This window comes from Poecilia mexicana, unplaced genomic scaffold (assembly GCF_051168715.1).
Source record: "Poecilia mexicana isolate PSO_F unplaced genomic scaffold, ASM5116871v1 scaffold_2, whole genome shotgun sequence".
Lineage (NCBI taxonomy): Eukaryota > Metazoa > Chordata > Actinopteri > Cyprinodontiformes > Poeciliidae > Poecilia > Poecilia mexicana.
Window position 1 is genome coordinate 17,121,560 of NW_028263371.1, and position 21,131 is coordinate 17,142,690.

The following is a 21,131-nucleotide window of genomic DNA, read 5'->3' on the forward strand; positions in this document are numbered from 1 at the left end:
GACTTACATGTTACAATATTCATTTCCACTGTTCATTTCAATGTTTAAATTTGTTAATTCGAACAAATGACAACCATGATTATGATGGGTTGTTTTTTTTTTGTTTTGTTTTTTAATTAAGAATGTTTTGGAAATGTGTATTTTAGACTTTCAGCAGTATTACTAGTTCCACTGGCAGATTATTTCACTTATAACAAGATATAGCAAGATCTGCCAGTGGAACTAGTACTTTTTCATCAATATTAAGGATTTAAAAGAAGCCCATATGGCTTGTTGAAAAGTTACTTATTAGTTTGGTTTGTCTTATTTCAAGAGTACTAAGATATTTGCACCAGAAACTACAGAAATACTCTGTAATATTTTGTGCTTTTGCAGTGATCTGCCTTAGTCGTTGAGGAAAACATACTTTGAGAGCTGTTTCATATTTATTTGTATGAATAGGCACAGTCAGAGTTGATTCGGTTGTTTATTTCCCAGAAGACCAATCCACGTGAGTGTTTTATGGCTCCACGTTTCCACCAAATGTCCCAGTCTAGATTTACAGCATGTGTATTTTTGCATGGCTGACTTTCCAGGGACATTCTGAGGTCAGATAAATACTTCAACACTTATTCCTACGAGACGTTTTCAGTAAAGATGGGACTGGGTACAACCTCAGGGATGACTCAAGATAAAGGACATATGACTTCAATTACAAGACCAAGAAAGAAAAAACAAAAATACACTGAGGCACAGTTCATTGCCCCGGTACATACTGTTTGGAAACAGACACGTGTGTGTATCAGTGACAGATAACACACACAGCGCAGCTCTCTGTCCAGATCACAGTCTTGTGGAACCGAGCAGCATTTCACCTGGAGGATTGATCCCAGACATGAAGCTCTGTCCTGGGATAGGAGCTCACCATCTCCTGCCCATCCTGCTTCTCCTGGCAGCGCTGGTCATTAAAGCGGACCTGCAGAGATCCAAGGAGAGACGCTACTACATCGCTGCTGTGGAGATCAACTGGAATTATTCTGGCAATGATACAAACAGGTTGGCTAGAAATGTATATGAAACAGCAAGAATGGTGTCTCTTTGCTTGTTTGTCTGGATGATAGTTGTGTGTTAAGTGTGTAAACAAAACTGTTAATATAGTTTACATTAACTATAAACTGTTAATTTAGTTTTTTACTGAAACAGCTCAATTCGCCTTTGTTTCTTTCAGCATTTTTAATCATTTTTTTTCTTTGTTCGTTTGGAACAAACTTTACATTATGCCAGTGTTGTATGACCACAGTAGGTAGAGAAAAAGAGAGGAGTACATTTCCTCTGAAAAATATCCAAAAATGTCAGGAAAAAAAACAAACAAAAATTTTTGAGTTTGAAAAGTGACACATTTTTCTTGTCATAGGTGAAAAAAATTCTAGAAATTTTTTTTTGAAATTTCAAAAGTCGAAAAATGTAGAGCTTTGAAACTCTTTTTGGCTTGTGGAAGACAGAAATGTCCAAAATGTTTCCCCTCAAAATTTCTGAGTTTTTCTTTGTCTTTTTTTTTTAAATAGAAAATTGTCAACATTTCACAATTAGAAATGTTCTCGTTCTTTTCCTGAGGATTTTTGAGACTACTCCCGAAATTTCAGAATTATTTGGCTGAAATGTACTCTTATTTTTTCTATATCTACGATGGCCCTAATATTCCATTGTATTACACAAACTTATCAGTTACCATCTAAGTTTTGATTTAAAAAAAAGTTATTTTGTATCAAACATATCCAGGAACAAAGGGAAAAATAAAGTAGTGTGGTTTACATTTCTGCAGTTTTGCTAATCATTTGGTAATTTCCAGGCATTAAAGCACAAATGGGAGAGGAAGATAATGTTGCAAATCAGACATATAATATAATTATGTATGCATAAAGTTAGTTTCAGGAAGTGCCTCCAACTTCAGCTGTGTAATAAGAAGGTATTGCCGTGAAATTGCCAACATAAGTGTAATTTCCTGTTAGCACAATGTGTAGTGATACACGAGGAACTGACCTCTAAGTAAATTGTAGTAATTTGGTAATGACCGAATTTATAACCACATAATAATTTGGTACATAAGTTCTAAACGCACTTATGTAACTAGCACTTATTTAGCACAATAAATATTGTAGACCCAATAATATTTAATTGCTGGATTTTTACTGTCAAACTGTAACGCCACTGTCATAGAATATACAAGTCAAACGTAACATGGATGATGTTGATGTTCAGGATAGTATATTAGACGAGTATTGAATATTTCAAATGCCTGTGAAAGGAAAGTTATTTAACTAAAAAAAGGAAAGCACAGAAACGCAACCTACATCTGTAAAGTTGAATTTGCCCAAGTGACTTCCTGAACAACATGCTTCAGACAAAGTGGAGATGTTTGACCAAAACCCACATGCGATCTTCAAGATTTCAGCTAAAAGTGATTCCGCAGGCCGTTGACTGTTCAATCAAATCACACACATGCTTTACTTGTGTGAAACCAGACAGTAATTTTGCATATGGTGTCACATGACCGTCATCACAGCCTGTCTTGACCACACAGATCTTAAATACTAACTCATTTCCTTTACTTTTGAGGCGGAGTTGTTTGTTTTTACCATGACTAGACGAGGAGATTCCCGTCCTGCTGGCTTGCTGATTGATGTTTTGTATTTTCCCACCATTCCTCAGGCAGGATCCCACCTACAAGAAAGTGGTTTTTCGGGAATATGACGAAACCTTCAGCCGGGCTAAGACTCATCCGCCCTGGTTAGGTGAGTGCGGTTGGAGGTAAACAAGCCAATGGCCCGGCTCTGATCATGTAGAAACTCTGCCTCAAAGTCGATTCCCACAGCAGAAATATTTATTTTTTTTAAACAATTTTCCATAGAGGAAGGGCATCGAATCATCCTGGTACTCCTACGACCATCTGGAACCAGGCTGGGAACAAATATTTATTTTAAAATATTGTCGGTCAAACTTAAATGTTTTAGATCATCCAATTTGTTTTATATCAGATGGAGAACAATTTCAAAAACAAGCTGAAAAAATATTTTTTCAATTATTAAAGCTGCAGTGTGTAACCTTTATAATCTATATATAATAATATAGATTTAATAATATAGATTTATTAAATATTTGTTGAAAGTGTCACTATGATGTGACAGTATGACATGGCGCAGATAATCTGTAAAAAAAAAAAAAAAAAAGAAAAAAGAAGAGCTTCTCTGCCTTCACCCAGTTCTAACTACAAACAACCAATGAGAGTCAGGAGGCGGGTCTTAGCGCTGACAATCATGACTGTGTGCGTGCCTCTCACAAATGTTAGGTCTAGCTAGCATTTCAAAATAGGTTCAAAAATATGTATAAAACTTTTTCTTTTTAATAAAATAACATTCTGCAGGCTTACTTTTTTTTTTTTTTTGTTATTATAGAAAATGTGTCTAAACTGTTTTTTTTTTTGTTGATGAACTGAGGACAAATAAAATGCTCTCTGGATTGTGAAGCTTGCAGACTCCTGGTCTGTGATGATGAAAAAAAATAAAATACAGAACTCACTTTCACACTGTTCCACCACAGTCACATATTTAATAATTACCCAGAAAGCAAGAGAGGGGTCCCAAACTTGCCCCCGGTGTGTTTTCACGTTGCTTCAAATCCCAGAACTGCTCGCACACAAAGTCCAAATAAAGAAACTGGATCCTGTGCCTCTCCCTGCAGGTCTGCTGGGGCCCACGCTGAGGGCCGAGGAGGGCGAGACCATCGTCGTCACTTTCAGAAACATGGCTTACGGCGCGTACAGCATCCACCCACACGGAGTGGCTTACGGGAAGCAGTCGGAGGGTGAGTGGGGCATTAATCAAGACACACAGAGACAGTGTCCCAACTGAGGGGGCCAACCCTGAACGCCACACACTGGATTCGGGTCGCTCCAGGCGTCCCTGATGTTAGACCCTTCATCGCTCACGCAGCGTTGGCCAATATAGCAAACAAAACTGTTTGTCTTCTTCTAACATATTAACCAGGACAGGCAGGTTATCAAGGCAGACGGTTCTGAAGTCCAACAGGAAGAAGACCTGAAGCCTTTGGAAATCACTGTCCGCAATGTAAAAACACAAAATATTACCAAGTGTTTGTTGTACACTTATTTCAAGTGTACAAATGTCTTAGTACACTTGAAATAAGACTAAACTAACTTACAAGAAACCCTTCAACAAGGAGTAGGAGATTGTTATAAATCAATAATTCCTTAATATTGATGGAAAAAGTATTTGTTTAAAGGGAAGATCATTTTACTTACACAGTAAAAATATGTGCTGTTTTGCTTGTTTGGACAATAAAAGTGAAATAACAAGACATGTTATTAATTTCACTTAATTATTATTTCACTTAATAATTGGTAGATTATTAAGTGACATCATGTGCGAATAAAACTAATATTTTTTCATCGATATTAAGGAATTATTGATTTAAATAACAGTGACTTGTTAGTTTTGTCTTACTTCAATTCTACTAAGATGTTTACAACAGAAATTAGATTTTGTGTTTTTGCAGTGTGTGTTCATATGCATGGGAAAACAGCTGAGACAAATAGAGTATTTTTGGAAATAAAAAAAATACAGTTGCTGCTTAATTTCAAATTAATTCCTCTGTGATTAAACTGAATCCACAGAGGAAATGTTAATTAAAGAACTGTTTACAGGAAGGAGTTTATTTCCTCTTCATTCGTTTTAAGGAATTTCAGAGTTGGCCAATAATCTACTGAGACGTTTGCACACCACAGGGATGTTATTCATCTCACTGCTAACCATTTGGGTTAGCAGCTGTGTGTCAATCCTCTCATCACTGACATAAACATCCTACTCATAACCGTTCCTTTTTTTCCAGGCAGGATATGACACACAGCTGCAAGGACTTTAGAAAACAGGCCTGCTGTGTTCACAAGTTTGAATTTACTGCAGATTTCCTCTGATCTAAACTTGGTCAATGTTGTACAGGAACAAATATTTATATCATGGTCCTCAAAATTCTAACATCCCAGGTTTTTGTCATGTTAAAAAAAAAAAAGTGGCAAAAACACAAAATCTTAGCAAGTCCTTTTGGTTTGTTTCTGGTTCATATATCTTTGAATAAAACTAAACTAACTTCTATGTTAGATATAGAAGTTTCCTTCAAGAAAATCATTTCTTATTACTGGTAAAATAATAAAATAAATAAATAATAGTTGTACTGGCAGATGTTTAACTTAAAACAAGACATTTTTCTCATGTTATGAGTGAAATAATCTGGCAGTGGACCAAATACCTTATCATCAAAATTAAGGAATTATTGACTTTAAGCAAGCTGCTATATCTCGCTGAGAAGTTACTTGTAAGCTAGTTTATGTGTTTTTGAGACAATGACAAATTATTTCAAAAAATATTTTCCAAAAAGAATATGGTATTTAAATCCCGTTCATGGTCTTACTCTACAAAATGTCGGGCAGGATTTATGCCAACGAAAAACTATTCTGTAGCTACTTGAGCATCACAGTGTATTTTGAGATCAGGGGTAATTCAGAAGTTGGACGTTAGCTTGTTTTATCCAAACCCAGCCGTGGAAATGTTCTAACTGCCCAGGATGATTGGAACTAGTCCTCCAAGCAGAAGATGCTTTTGTGGCCATCTCTGGTTTGAAATCCTCACCTTTACTCTAAACTAGCTAAGCAAGCTCTTAAGCTAGCTTCGACGTAGAAATTAGCATGTAAGTGAAAGAAAAGGTTCTTATTTATTTATTTATTTATTTTTCCACAGGAGCCAACTACTTTGACAACACGTCACAGAAGGAAAAAGAGGACGACATCGTGCAGCCTAATGGTGAACATGTTTACACCTGGGAGGTGACGACAGACGTTTCCCCGCTGCCCGACGATCCCGACTGTCTCACCTACACCTACATCTCCCACCAAAACGTGGTGCAGGACTACAACTCTGGCCTCATCGGTGCTTTGCTCGTCTGCAAGAACGGTCAGTGTTGTGTGTTGATAACTTCTTTCTGTTTTGTCAGAATTAAAAATTGGATTTAATGCCTCTTTGGTCTTCCTTCTGATTGAAGGCGTCTTGGACGAATCGGGACAGCAGAAGGGCATCCACAATGAGTTTGTGTTTCTCTTTGGGGTCTTTGACGAGAAACAAAGTTTGTACACTCCAAGTGGACGCTCTTCAGATGACCACGTCAAATACACCATCAACGGATACACACGGGGATCCTTGCCTGGTCAGTGTATTGGGTCATTATCGCAACTTTTGAATTGAGGGCGCAATTACATTTGGCATATACTAGGAACTGATCCAAAATGTTGATATCGATACCAAGTCGGTATCAATATCGGATTGATTCTAGCTAAGCTACTAAGACTGATACTTTAGTTTCAGATTACCTCTTGAAATTGTATTTTATTTTTGTACAGCTCTACCTCAAAAAAGATTTTGTTTTGATTTCTTGCACTTTGTTTTAGAGGAAAAAATTCACGCTCTGTTTTACTATTGTTTCTATTTATCATGTTAATATGTTATTAAAGTATTTCATAGGCACTTATAAATGTCGTTCAAATTCTATCCAATGGTTTAGCCGAATAATTCAAAGGAAAAACCACAGAAACAATATATCAGTATATCAAGCTGAAATAATAAAAAGTGTTGGTATCGGCGTAAACCTTTATCATCCCTGAGTTGAGACACATTTTGTGGCAGTCTGACTTAGCTGGTAGACAAAGTATTCTAAAGTGTACAGTGTTAGCTTAAAAAATCAGTATCTGAGCGATAGAAGCAAACTTAAAAAAAAATTACACATATTTGAAAAAACTGTCATCATGTCCCAACAGTATGTTATGAGACAGATCATTTGTGAAAAACTCGATCTCCTCCCTGAGCTACAACTGTCGTTTGAAGAAATACTCTGCTCCCAATCAAAAACAACCAATCAGAGCAAGGAGGGTCCTAGTGCTGCCAATCATTCTGATGTACTTGCTGCTGTATGTGCTAAAGGTGGATAAACAACTCACATTACAGGAAAACCATTTATCCGCAGTCATTGGTGGCTATATTAGCTAGCAGGCTATTAGGAACAAAGCTGTAGTAGAGTGAAGTAGAGGGCGGGATGAGCGAGGGTGATTGACAGCAGTAAGCCCTGCCTCTTAGCTCTGATTGGTTGTTTCTAAACAGGACTGGGTGAACGCAGAGGAGCTTGATTTTCTTCACAGAATATGTCTCATACCACACCGTCACCACATAATGCAGAGACAGATATACTGTAGTGTAATGTTGACGATATTTATGAAATTTAGAATAACTGCTAGTCTGTTGTTCAATGAGTGAAAAATGTCTTGTTTTGCCTCAATTCTAATTAAAACTTTTATGTTTCTGCTCCAAGGCGTAAGTTTATGTGCCCACGCCCCGGTGAGCCTGCACCTGGTGGGCATGAGCTCAGAACCCGAGGTCTTCTCAGTTCACATGAACGGCCAGGTCCTGACTCACAGCGGCCACAAAGTGTCGTCAGTGGGGCTGATCAGCGGCTCCTCAGCCACCGCCAGCCTGGTTTCTGCCTACGCAGGCCGCTGGCTGCTCTCCTCCTTCACCACCAAGCACATGGAAGGTGGGTGGACCTGAACATTTAAACCAACAGAGTTTCCATTTTCTTTCCCGCCGAAACAACTTGAATGCGTCTGATCGGTTTGCAGCTGGCATGCACGGCTTTGTGGACGTGAGGAAGTGTGAAGAGTTTAAGGAGCCCGTGAGAAAGATGACAATCTACCAGCAACGACACAGCAATGAGTGGAAGTATTACATTGCTGCGGAGGAAATAGTCTGGGACTATTCAAAGGACAGCGACAAACACATTGATCAGTGAGCAACTTTATTTTGACGTATAGATTGTCAACATTATAACCGACAATGGGAGTTTAAGATCAGTGCATCGGGATTTAAATGAAACTTCACTATTTTCACCACATTGGAAGGCTTTTGAGCGTCGCTGGTGTATTTAAAGGGGCAGTATTATGCAAAATCAACCTTTTTGAGCTTTACTTATGTTCTAATGCTATCAAAAACATGCATGTGGTGTTGCCTTGATTCTTACATGCATGTTTGAAAATCATTTAATGTCCCGTGGCAACCATTCAGCTGTGTAAAACATGGTGGACCCAGCGCCACCATCAAGATGCAGCTGCAATTTCCAAGTTTCCAAGCTTCCGCCTCACAGAGCCCATAACTCCCCCACTCAGCTCCTTCAGACTAGCCAGCAGCAATTAGCAAACACCTGATGGAACATCTGCTGAGCTCATTATATGAGCTACTTCTCAGTGCAACGCTGGTAAAAACGTTGTTAAAGGTTTAATAGAGGAGCTATGTTGTGATGACTTCCTGAAGGCGGAGTTTCAGAAAGAGCAGCAGTTTTTAAAGAGACAGAGGCCCAATTTCAAGGCGTTAAATTAGTGAGTCAAATTTCTTTTAAGTCATATTTGATATATTATTTTTTATCACAAGTGACATTAACATTATTACTTGATTTTGTTCTAAAATGATATTATGTGACTGGAAAACACGTAATGCTGCCCCTTCAAAGTCATGTCCCAGAATTTCAATCTGGTTTAAATCTGGTCTTTGATTTAAACTCAAGTTGACTTGGTGTTATTATAGGGGGATAAATGGGGTCAAGTTATCATTCCCCACAAAGACATGAAACATGAAAACTCGCTATCTCAGAGCTGGACTAAATATGAGTTTTCTCTCTGTTTAGAGACTTCAAGCTCCAGTACCTGACACAGTCGGCACGCCGCATCGGAGCAAAGTACAAGAAGGCGGTGTACACTCAGTACAAAAATGAATCATTCACTGAAAAGGTGGAAAATGAGCACAGGAAGAATGAGCTGGGCATCTTGGGTCCAGTGATCAGAGCGCAAATCCGAGACATGATCACAGTAAGACTGTAACAGAGCGGAAAACCTTAAACTTAGGAAATAGGATGTATAAAGATAAATGCCAAAGCCAAACACTTATATTCCTAAATTTGGTCCTGGCACAATATTAAACATAATAGCAGGAACTGTGTGATCATTTTATGCCAGATTAGATTGTGGCTTGATGCACTTTCTTCCTCTTTCACAGATTGTTTTTAAGAATTTGGCCTCAAGGCCTTACAGTATCTACCCACATGGCCTGACTGTCGAAAAGTCAGAGGAGGGAGTCAGCTATCCAGAAGGAGGTATAGACTATTCCCCAGATAAGGCTTCAAACAAAACATAACAGATTTTAAATACGTGAAGTGACGGAGTTGCTTGCGACATAATCAACCAGGAAACCAGAGCCATGCCGTTCAGCCAGGTGAAACGCGCACCTACGTGTGGAAGGTTCTGGAGGAGAACGAGCCTCTTGACGGAGATTCCCGATGCCTGACACGGATGTATCACAGCGCCGTGGACACGACGCGGGACATCGCGTCAGGCCTGATAGGACCCATGCTCATCTGCAAGAGTCAATCTCTTGACGTCAGGAACGTACAGGTCAGGACCAGGGTCATGATCGTTGTGGGTTTTTCATTATAGTTTAGTTTTATTTGGATGTGACTTTTTGTTTGTCTAATTCAGGTTTAATTAGTTTTTAGAGTGTGTTGGCTACTTTTTATTATTAGTTAAATATTTTTTCTATTTTGGTTTAGTTTTTATTAGTTATAGCAGTAGGTTTAATTTTTTTGTACTTTTGTTAACTTTTGTTAATTTTTTCAAAGTGCTTTACATATTCCCATATATAAAGCACTTTGAATTGCCTTGTTGCTGAAAATGTGCTATATGAATAAAATCACCTTACCTTACCTTTAGGTGCAGAGTTCAAAAAAGTCAAAGTGTTATATGTATGCATCCATTTGGTAATACCATTTAAAAAAAATAAAATTAAAAAAAATTAAAAAAAATAAATAAATATATATATATATATATATATATATATATATATATATATATATATATATATATATATATATATATATATATATATATATATATATATATATATATATATATATATATATAATATATATATATAATATATATATATATTATATATATATATAATATAATATATATATATATATATATATATATATATGTATATATATATATATATATATATATATATATATATATATATATATATATATATTATATATAATATATATATATATATATATATATATATATATATATTGTTGTTAAATATAATAACTTTGGTCAGGTTATGCGATTTCCTGTTTGGTTTATTCATCTAGCTCCAAATTACATCAGAAGTGTTCTCTGGGCTTTAAGGAACTAATAGTTACAATCCAAATCCAGGATCCTGGATCATCATCAAAATTTTGGTTCAACTGGATTTTGACATAACTGAAGAATCCTTCAGTTACGTCATCTAAAGAAAGATGTGCAGAAGAAAAGACCTTTAACATATTCATAACCCTGTGACATGTTCTTCAAAGATGAGCTAAGAAGTAACTGAGAAAAAACTTCCCTTTGTTTTTGCAGCTGAAAGCGGACAAGGAACAGCATGCTGTGTTTTCAGTGTTCGATGAGAACAAGAGCTGGTATCTGGACGAAAACATTCGGCGTTGCTATGATCAATCCAAAGTCAACAAAGCCGACCAAGACTTTTATAAGTCCAATGTCATGCACAGTGAGTCTCACTGCTACCACAGTTCAGTTAACAGCACCGGTCATGATAACGGTACCGATGAAAAGGAGATAAAGTCATCATCCAAAACATTCCTTTTAGCCCAATGCAATATTTATCTGTATCCACATGTACTCTTTAATTGTAGGGACTTCTTGTGTATTTCTTCCAGCTGTTTCTCAGACATCTGATTTCCATCTTCTTTCAACTTACAGCAATAAATGGTTATGTGTTTGAGAGTGGCCCTGATTTGGGCTTCTGCAACGGTGAGGTTCCAACGTGGCATGTGTCCAGCATTGGAGCACAGGACTACATTCAGACAGCTACTTTCTATGGCCATTCGTTCGAGCTGAATCACAGAACTGAAGACATTCTCAGCCTCTATCCAATGACTGGAGAAACCATCAAGATAACCATGGACAACATAGGTGACAACAGCCATCTACAAAGTCACTTTTTTTATCACTTTGTTTAATCCGTAAATCTTGTTTACCAAACATTTGTATTTGTATTTGTTTCACAACAGGTGTCTGGCTCTTGGCATCGTTGAATACTCACGAAACAACAAAGGGAATGCGTGTGAAGTTTCAAGATGTTGAGTGCTACCGTGATTTCCAATATGAGTATGAGGACAATGACAAGAACAGAGTTGATGAATTTACTCAGTGGAAGCCCCCAACTTTTGAGGATATCGAAAAAGAAAAGGAGGTATCAAAATCTGTACCCACAGAACCAGTGGAGATCGATATCTACACGGACATGTTTGCAGACGAGTTAGGTCTGCGGTCGCTGAGGAACCAGTCCAGTAACTCTGATCTGGAGATACTGGACTTGAGTTTATTTGACTATGATTTGAAGTATGATGATTTTGATTTTGCTCCTACGGTCAACGATGCTAGTCCTAATGTAAAGGACACAAAGAATAAAACTGAGTTCTTTTCAAATCAGACTGCAATGAATGATACTCAATGGAAATCTGTAGTCAACCAAAATGTTACAGAACATAACTTGCACAACAGCAGCATTAGTAAACATGCAACAGCTGTACAGAAGAATAGGACTCAGTCATTCCTTGACTATGACACAACTGTTCTCAACAGCAACAGTGATTCACTGAGCAATCAAAGCACAGCAACCACCAACAGGACTGTTTCTGTGGTTGCAGGAAGTCCAAATAATGCTAGTATTACAGTTGCTGGGACATTGAACTCAACACTTCTCAATGGTACAGGTTCAACAGCTCATGGGAATGCCTCTGCAGACATTGTCAACCTTTCCACTTCATCCAAACAACCCACCTCTATTACTACGGGGGCACTACAGATAGCCAGTCAACCCACAGAGAAACAAGAGTCCACCAATCAGACCATGCCAGTACAATCACAAGACACAACTAATCTTACTACTACATTGCCAACAAATACCAAAGATAGAACAACAGAATCAAATTCATCTGGCAGTAGCAACATCTCTATGGACATATTCTTTCCCAATGAAACTGAGGTGCAACTCACTCGGGGCGATGTGTTCTTCTACAAAGGGCGCGCGTCTGATACCGACAGAGACCCAACCAGCACTCACTGGTTTCAACAGACTTCAACAGTTGAGGATGACCATAACACGTCAACTGATGTGCCACCCGTTGGAATAAACCAATCACTGTCCCTTTTTGGACTTGATGATAAGGAAGTTGACAACAGCAGCATGGTCAAAGATAACCTCACCAGCCTTGAGTTGGTGGAGACCACAGGAAACAATGGCGGAAACTCTTCAAACATGACTGTGCAGCAAGAACTTGGACTAAGAATGAATGCCACTGAAGGTGTGAGTGTTTCTGCCAATTCCAGCCTTGGGAATGCAACACATCTTTTAAATGTAGATCAGCTATCACAAGACAGTACAGTGAACATCTCCAAATCAAGTTCAGCAGGGAGGAGCTCCGAGAAAGAACTTCTTCCTGGGGAGTTGTCCAATACTTCTTCAATGGAAAGTTTCTCTAACGAGACGAGAGGTTCATCCAACCATTCTCTTTCTGGTGGTCCAGTGAAGCTGCTCAGTTCTGACGAGTTGGGTTCTTCAGAAAGTAGTGAGGAAATATTTATCTATGTTAAAGAAAACAAATCAGAGGCAATCAAAACTGTCTCCTTGAGCCCACAAGGCCACAACTGGACTTATGATGGAACTCACTCCACCGTACCTGAGGAGATTCCTGATCACATGAAAAAATACTTTGAGAACGAAGCACCACGAACAACTCCACCTCCCAAAAAGTACAAAAAAGTGAACCTCAGACAAAGACCCAAGAAAGGTGAAGGCATGAAAACAAGGAGGAGGAAGGTGTACAAGCCTCAGACCAGGAGTGGTTTACCCTTTTCCCCACGAGGATTAAACCCAGAGTTCACCCCCCGTGGGGCAAGGCCCAATCCACCACAGACTGTCACCAAAGAGGAGGAGTTGATTAACTTCCCCATAGTCATTGCTTTGCCCCGACCTGATTTCAGTGACTATCAGCTGTATGTCCCTGCAGATGAACCAGAGCAACCTGATATGAGTGAACAAGACGTGACACAAAATGAGTATGAGTATGTGTCGTTCAAAGACCCCTACAGCAGCCATGAGGACATTAAGAATCTCAACCTGGATGAAACTACTAAACACTACTTAAAGTTATCAGGTCCTGATGTCAAGACATACTTTATTGCTGCAGAAGAAGTTGAATGGGACTATGCTGGCTACGGACACAGGTAAGCTCACAAATAAGAACATGGAGGACGCATTTTTGGGGAAGGCGAAGATTTAAAAAAAAAAAAAAGTACTTAGTTCATGTGATGTTTGTTTTATTACCACAGGAGACAGGATAAGTCACAGCAAAACATGCTAGAGACCAAATTCACCAAAGTTGTTTTCCGAGGTTACCTGGATGCGAGCTTCAGCGCTCCTGATCTCCGCGGGGAGATGGATGAGCATCTAGGCATCCTTGGGCCTGTTATCAAAGCTGAGGTCGGACAAAGCATCATGGTAAGTTAGCTGCTCTCAGAAGGATTTTGAATTTTATTCTTTATTTGACTACTTTTTCACTTGTATACATGCATGATTCAAATTTGGAGATTAATAAACTGACCGCACAAGAGTAAAAGTAAGCTACGTGTACAGTGTCACCCTTCAAGTTTTAGATCAAAACAAAAGTTCTTCATTGGAAAATTGTTTAATATTAAGAGTTATAGTCTACTTAAGAGTTATAGTTTACTACAGTTTTCACAGTGTTTGTTTGTTAGTAACAGTTCAAAAATTGATACAGTGTGAGGATATCCACTGTCCTGTTCCTACTCCTTGTGGAAAAGGTAGGAAGCAGAAGCAGAGTTACATAGTTCAAAGTAGTCCTAAGTTAATTAATATTAGCTTAAGACTAAACTAAGAGCATCCATTGGTTAAGCCTTCAGAACAACCAATTCACAATGCAAACCAGAAGTGAAGATAAAATGTTATTTTGAGAAATAAATGTTTTATTATTTTGCAGAAAAAATCTATGTTTTGGAATGCTGGAGCACAGGGTTCCTGTTAGCATCTAAATTTTACCTTCAGGACTTTATTATCCCTCTAAAAATGCTTATAATAGCTATTTTAATAGCTCTAGCACACACAAAAAAGACATTTATCAATGAGCACAGTGTAGAAGGTAACGTCTCCAATCATCCTTATCGCTACTCTTGGCGTTACAGTCAATCACCATTGACGAAAATGAAGAGGGTTACACCTGGAGTACCTGCTTTGCAAACACCAGCGAATGGTGTGACATTTAGCATTGTACCTCAGTATTTCAACTTCCCAAGCAGCACTATCTGTCAAATATTTTAGATATGCTCTAAGAACAAATTTAATAGGTGAATTTTATACGCATAATTTTGAATTACATTCCACTGAAAAAAAAAAAAGAAGAAGGGGTTCCACTGTACTAATGGCTAAGCAAAGAAAACTGTCTTTTTGCTGTAATTGAGTAAACAAATAACTCTGGTAGATTGTGACCTTTCTATGATAAAATCAATCGTTGTCTCTTGTTTTAGATTGTGTTCAAGAACAACGCCAACCGTCCATACTCCCTGCACCCTAATGGGGTTTTCTATACAAAGCAGTTTGAGGGTCTGTCCTACGAGGACGGCTCCAAGTACTGGTATAAATATGACAACGAAGTTCAACCCAACGCCACCTACACATACATATGGAAAATCAGTCCTATGGTTGGGCCAACTCCGGATGAGTCTGAGTGTCGGACCTGGGCATACTACTCTGGTGTTAATCCCGTAAGTAGTTGCGGTTTACCAGAGAAACCTTCTTCCACAGTTTCGTCATGTTAACCTACATACCCAGTGATAAACAAGCAGAGCTTCTTGCCTAATTTAAACCCCTTCGTAGCTTTTCCCTGACCTGTCTGCTGTGTTTCTTGGTTCTCTAATGTTCGCTGACAAAACTCTTAGGCCTAAAACAGATCAATTGTAGCAATGTATCGATATGTGTGCCATGGAGCACTCACCAAACTTTCATTTGGAAACGAACGTTATAATATTATTCGAGTCAATAATATTTCTAACTCACAAAATTCCAATAGAAAACATTGTGGTTTGTGGCTGGATAGTTGCACCATCAAAAAATAAGTACAAGTTCAAGAGGTACGCAGGCTTCGCAACACACTGTATAAATAATGTGTTTCTAAAACATTTCTTGCAGGAGAAGGACATTCACACCGGCTTAATTGGTCCTTTGCTGGTGTGTCGAGAGGGCACTCTGAAGAACAAGCCACTCGACACGAGGGAGTTTGTGCTGCTATTCATGACCTTCGATGAGTCTCAGAGCTGGTACCACAATAAAAACCAGGAGGTCATGCAAAGAAAGTACCGAAAACGAGTTTGGGATGACTACAACATGGAGAACCTCAAGTTCCACTGTAACAATCCATGACCTTTTTGTCTTGCTCAAACCGTATCAATTCATTTCAGAAGAGGATGATATGACAAGATGGTTAAAAGATATGTTAGAGCCTGGAGGAACCAATTGTCTGCTTTGTCTGTGTTTTTCTTTTTTATGTAGCCATCAATGGAATAATATATAGCCTTAAGGGCCTGAGGATGTACACCAACCAGCTTGTGCGGTGGCACCTGATCAACATGGGTTCTCCCAAAGACGTTCATAGCGTTTACTTCCATGGGCAGACGTTCAAATACGTGAAGACCAAGAGCTACAGACAGTCTGTGTTTCCCCTGCTGCCTGGTGAGAAACAGATTAGCTTCTCTACCTGTTCATATAAAGAACATCCATGTTGTGTTTGTAAAACATTGTTGGATTTTTGCAGGGAGCTTTGCAACTCTGGAGATGCATCCATCCAAACCTGGGCTGTGGCAGCTGGAGACGGAAGTTGGTCTGAACCAAAAGAAGGGGATGCAGACGCTCTTCCTGGTTCTAGATGATGGTGAGTACAGCTGTGCATAGTCGTATGTTGTAAATTTATTATAAAACTAAAAAACTGGCAATGACAAATAGTTTACATTTTGGGTAGAGTGACCCACACAATTATTACTCTTGCTGGTAAAGATACATACAAAAGCCCTAAAGTGTGTGGTGTCCAATGTTTTTGACTCACAGATCAGAATAGTTGAAATTCAAAGTATATAATTTTTAAACTTTTTTAAATATAGAAATTAAAACATTCCATATTTTTAAATAGAAAATGCAAGAAGGGTTATATTTAGATTTTTTAATTTGTACCTGCTCATACACAAGGGTGATAGACAGCACTAATACCCTCCTCCTGGCAGTGATTGGTTGTTTCTGACAGAGGTGTGTTCATGTAGATGACAGAAGGTCCATAGGGAGAAGGCAAAGGAACTATTTTTTCACAGATTATCTGTGTTATATTACAATGTCATGACGTATTGACAGTTTTATCAGGTATGTAAAAACCATGTTGTTTTTTTAAGTTACACAGCTTTAAATTTGATAAATTGTAGAATTTTGATCAATTCCTTTTGTTAAACACAATCATTCCTTATATGAGTTTTGTATAAATTTAAAAGCTAGATTTCTTTTTTTTTATTATTATTATTTTTTAAAGTTATGCTTTTGGAATAAAAGACAAATTTATTGTGAAGTGAGTTTTTCACACGTTTTGACAAGGGTGCTTATTAGTTGTAAATTTAGCAAATAAATTGTTCATCTTTTAAATATAGTCAATCCAACAACAATTTTTGGGGTTGAAAAACTTTTTTTTTTTCCTTAAGCAATTGTCTTACATTGATGTGTTGTATTTTAGCCATGATTATTTTTTTATATTTAAGACTGCTACCATCCTATGGGTCTTGAGTCGGGCAGCGTGAAAAATGACCAGATCACAGCCAGCAGCTCCAGAGGTAGTCATACCCCTCCTGATATTCTCTTCCAGCCAGCCACTTTGAAAATTATATGAATGCAAATATTTGTCCACATATTAAGGATACTGGGTGCCCGATCTTGCCAGGCTAAATAACCAGGGTAAATACAATGCATGGAGCACAGACCAGAAAGGCGACTGGATTCAGGTAGGAGTCCTTTATTTTTCAGCCTGTACATTTCCGTCCTGCTTGTGCTGTATTCAGTTTGATTTGGAAGTCAGATCTTGGAACTAGACAGGAAAGACTTTCTGAATGGTGGGATTTACCTTGGCGCTAACTACTATTAGCAATACAAGCCAATAATAATATTGTTAAGGCTATTTTTTTGTATTTAAACACAAAAGGAACACATCCAAAGATATGTATTTTACTTTGGCTTTCACTAGTTTAATGAGATAAAAACTGTCAGAAAGACATTCTTATGGAAGCTGCCATACTGGATACAAAAATCTGGATTTCCCAGCTAGCTCAACTTTTCCAGTGTTCAGGGGACATTCCTGTTGCTTTTCCAAACAGGAACTAGGAATATCTGACGTTTTATGTTCAAAAAGAAAGCACTCAAAATACTTAATCTATTACCTGTGGACCTCCGCTATAAGGTGAACTTCAAGCGGCCAGTTGTGATCAGCCAGGTGGCCACACAAGGAGCCTGGCAGCTATTGCAGCCCCAGTATGCCACAAATTTCTCCATCTCGTACAGCAATGATGGCCGGAAATGGATCTTTTACAAAGGCAACAGCAGGGAATTCTGGAAGGTAGGGAAGTTTGAATCGTTCACTATCAGAATGGACACATGCACGATCACTTGTTTATGCCCCGCGTTTGTCTTTGTGTACTCAGACGTTTCAAGGAAACGAGGAAGCCTCTCAGCCAAAGAGAAACACCTTCTTTCCTCCTTTGATTGGACAGTTCATTAGGCTCCACCCCATCACCTGGTACAATGCGGCAACAATCCGCATGGAGTTCTACGGTTGTGAGCTTGATGGTAAGAGTTTTGATTAGCAAGTAAATGTGGATGAAAGTCAAAGAGACACTAGTTTGGTTTGCTGTGGGTTTGTAATTTCCAACAGCTGGACTCAGGAACCCAAATCTTTTTTCTTATTTGATGGCTTCACACTTCCAATGTCCCGGTTGACCACTGTTCTTTTCTCGGACCACTTTTGATAAGACACCCACAACTGTAGACCAGGAACAGGAACAGCCAACAAAGAGGGTCACGTTGGAGATGCTGTGATCCGGGATTCAAACCATCACAATCAGATGTTTGTTAAACCTACACTTGCTCATTTTTCCTGCTTCTAGTTTTTTGTGGACAAAAAAAACAACAAGAAAAACAATGACTTGCTCATTGTTTATGAGCAATGACTTGTTTATGCCACTCAGAGCAGGTGTCATGATTTAAAGATAAGTGTTACTTGTTTTACTTTTCAGTAGTCATAATGTAATGCCTGATTGGAGTGTTTTATAACACAACTATCTACATCATATCTGAGATAGGCATGTTAGGGTTCAGGTACATATGAAGAAAAATTGGTTCTGTTTTTAATTACAAAATGATGCTCATCATCATACAGCATTAGCTTCACTGGTCTGCAGTTACAGCAATAATTACACTGATTCCAGATTGTTGGACAGAAGCGCCAATCAAATCACTATAACGGTAGGTGAAGCTCTCCTTGGTTTTACTTTGAGCAATCCAAAAGGAAAAAAAAAAAAAACAGAAAGAAAAAGGAAAGGTAATCAATAGTCGATTTCCCCTTGAACTCCATGACCAGCTACGTCCTAACCTAGTGGCTAAAGCATTGAAAGATTATGCTTGTCTTTGTTCAGGCTGCTCCGTGCCTTTGGGGATGGAGAGCGGGCTGATAGAGGACAGATGCATCACAGCCAGCTCTCAGGAGTCCAGGTGGTACTATGGAAACTGGAAAGCCTCTCTCGGTCGCCTCAACAAGCAGGGTGCCATCAACGCATGGAGAGCTAAGGTAGTAATCACTGGAGACATTTCAGCTCTGGAGGAATTTTGACAAACATCTATTATTTTCCTTCCACCTGTACACTTCTTCGTTTTGGTCTTTTAAATAGAGTGCCAATAAAATACAGTGAAATCACTTGTTGTCATGTGACAAAATGGAAAAACTTCCAATAAAAATTGTTCTAATTCTGTGTAGACATAAATTAGGTGAAACCTTGGGAAATTTGTCAGCTATTTCACAAAGTGTCTTTGTGCTGTGTTTTATTCAGAACAATGACATGAACCAGTGGCTCCAGGTGGAACTGCCTCGCATTAAGAAGATCACAGGCATCATAACACAGGGAGCCAAGTCTATGATGAAGGAGATGTACGTCAGCAAGTTTGCCCTTCAGTACAGTGACAATGGGATACACTGGACCTACTACATGGACAGTGATGATGTAACTGTAAAGGTGAGCCGATGTAGAGAGCACAAGTATGCTTTCTCAGACTGAAGCTTTTCTTGATGTTGAAAGACGTTCTCTCTGTCTCTCTCCTTCTCTCTCTCTCTCTTTTTCATTCATCTAGGTCTTTGATGGAAACACAAACAACAACGACCACGTGAGGAACTACATCTATCCTCCCATCTTCACTCGCTTTATCCGAGTCGTCCCCAAAAGCTGGTCGAACTCCATCACCATGAGACTAGAGCTTCTAGGCTGCGACTTTGAGTGACACATGCTTGAGAAAACAAAGGAAACGTCTAGAATGTCGAGGCAGACATGCAGAATTATTACCAACCCTGGAACATGTTACAGTTTTGTCCCTTTACAACCACAAACATTAACATAATTTATTGGGATCTCATACCAACACCAAGATGTTCGTCATCATCAGATCATAAGATTGAAAATAATAAATGGTTTTTATATTTATTTGCATCTGAATACAGCATTTAATATGAAATGTCCTTGTTGCAGTGAAATAAGAAAAAAGTTTGTTAAAAAGAAAAAAAAAGTTAATCTTCCCAGATGTAACAAGGTAGATGTAATATACATGTGTGCAGCACATCTTTCAGCACTATGTCAAAGTACTTCCTGTAGAATAAGTACCCAGAAGAAATGTATACTGTCTGGCAAAGTAGTTCAGGATGTATAGATCTGATCAACCGGATTACCAAAACGCCAAAACAGATAATCCACAAACTGACTTCTTCAAATAAAAATAAATAGAGAAAGAGAAGCAAATGTAAAAGTATAAATCTGATATAAACATGTGACAACAGATACAACTTTTTCAAGATATTTTTATAATTTACATTTTATTTAACCAACTTCTATATCATTTTTCGTTAGAAAGCGTGACTGGGAGTTATTTGCAATCTCTCTTCTGACCACTAGATGTCAGTGTAAATGTTACGTCTTTTTTTCCCTCGTGAGCTATAACACAAATTAGACACCACTTTTTTGTGTGTTTGCAATATATATAACATTTTTAGGCTTACAAATGCAATAGGAAATGGAACTGAAGTAATGTACATATGTAAGTAGATGTGTAATTTATTGTGTTTTAATAAATATGATTACTGGCTTTGTGTATTTGGTGACATCCTCACTGGTCAATCAAAGTGAAACTCGAATAAGCCCTGAACTTGGAGCGCATCACGGTTGGCATCTTAAGAAATAACTAAGTAATCTCTGAGTGTTAGCAAATTGTAGGAGAAAACTGAGGATGAAAACAAACTCGGAAGACATTGTGACGAGCTTGTAAAATGAGTACTGGTCTCAAAGTTTTTACGCCCGTCCATTGGACTTAAGTGCGTCCAGCATTTCACCTCAGACTTCGACTAACTTCGATTTAAACTATTCGACTTCGAAGTTGTGTCTAAAATTTTCAGGTTTGGTTCGGAAGTTGTCCTTTAGTTGCTGGTCTTGTCAGCTTTGATGTTCTACCGGCAGATGGCAGTATAAGCTTGGTTTTGCTTGGAAGATTTGGCCAAAACACCCTGCCAGGTACATAAACCTGTCTCATAATTATAAACCTGTCGTCAACCTCAGAGATAATGAAGGC

At 38.3% G+C, this 21,131-nt stretch overlaps 1 protein-coding gene across 1 annotated transcript; it reads left to right on the forward strand.

The window, feature by feature from the left end:
* Positions 1–444: 444 nt before the first annotated feature.
* On the forward strand, positions 445–20,651 carry f5 (coagulation factor V). The gene is made up of 25 exons (XM_014986760.2): positions 445–1,035; positions 2,689–2,771; positions 3,718–3,840; positions 5,790–6,002; positions 6,091–6,252; positions 7,408–7,629; positions 7,715–7,880; positions 8,773–8,953; positions 9,141–9,237; positions 9,330–9,535; positions 10,547–10,694; positions 10,907–11,119; positions 11,218–13,435; positions 13,541–13,709; positions 14,753–14,989; positions 15,414–15,630; positions 15,774–15,953; positions 16,036–16,152; positions 17,018–17,089; positions 17,172–17,257; positions 17,710–17,865; positions 17,951–18,095; positions 18,941–19,092; positions 19,352–19,534; positions 19,650–20,651. The coding sequence occupies exons 1-25, from the start codon at positions 875–877 to the stop codon at positions 19,794–19,796; spliced, it is 6,054 nt and encodes a 2,017-aa protein (XP_014842246.2). The 5' UTR covers positions 445–874; the 3' UTR covers positions 19,797–20,651.
* Positions 20,652–21,131: the final 480 nt, after the last annotated feature.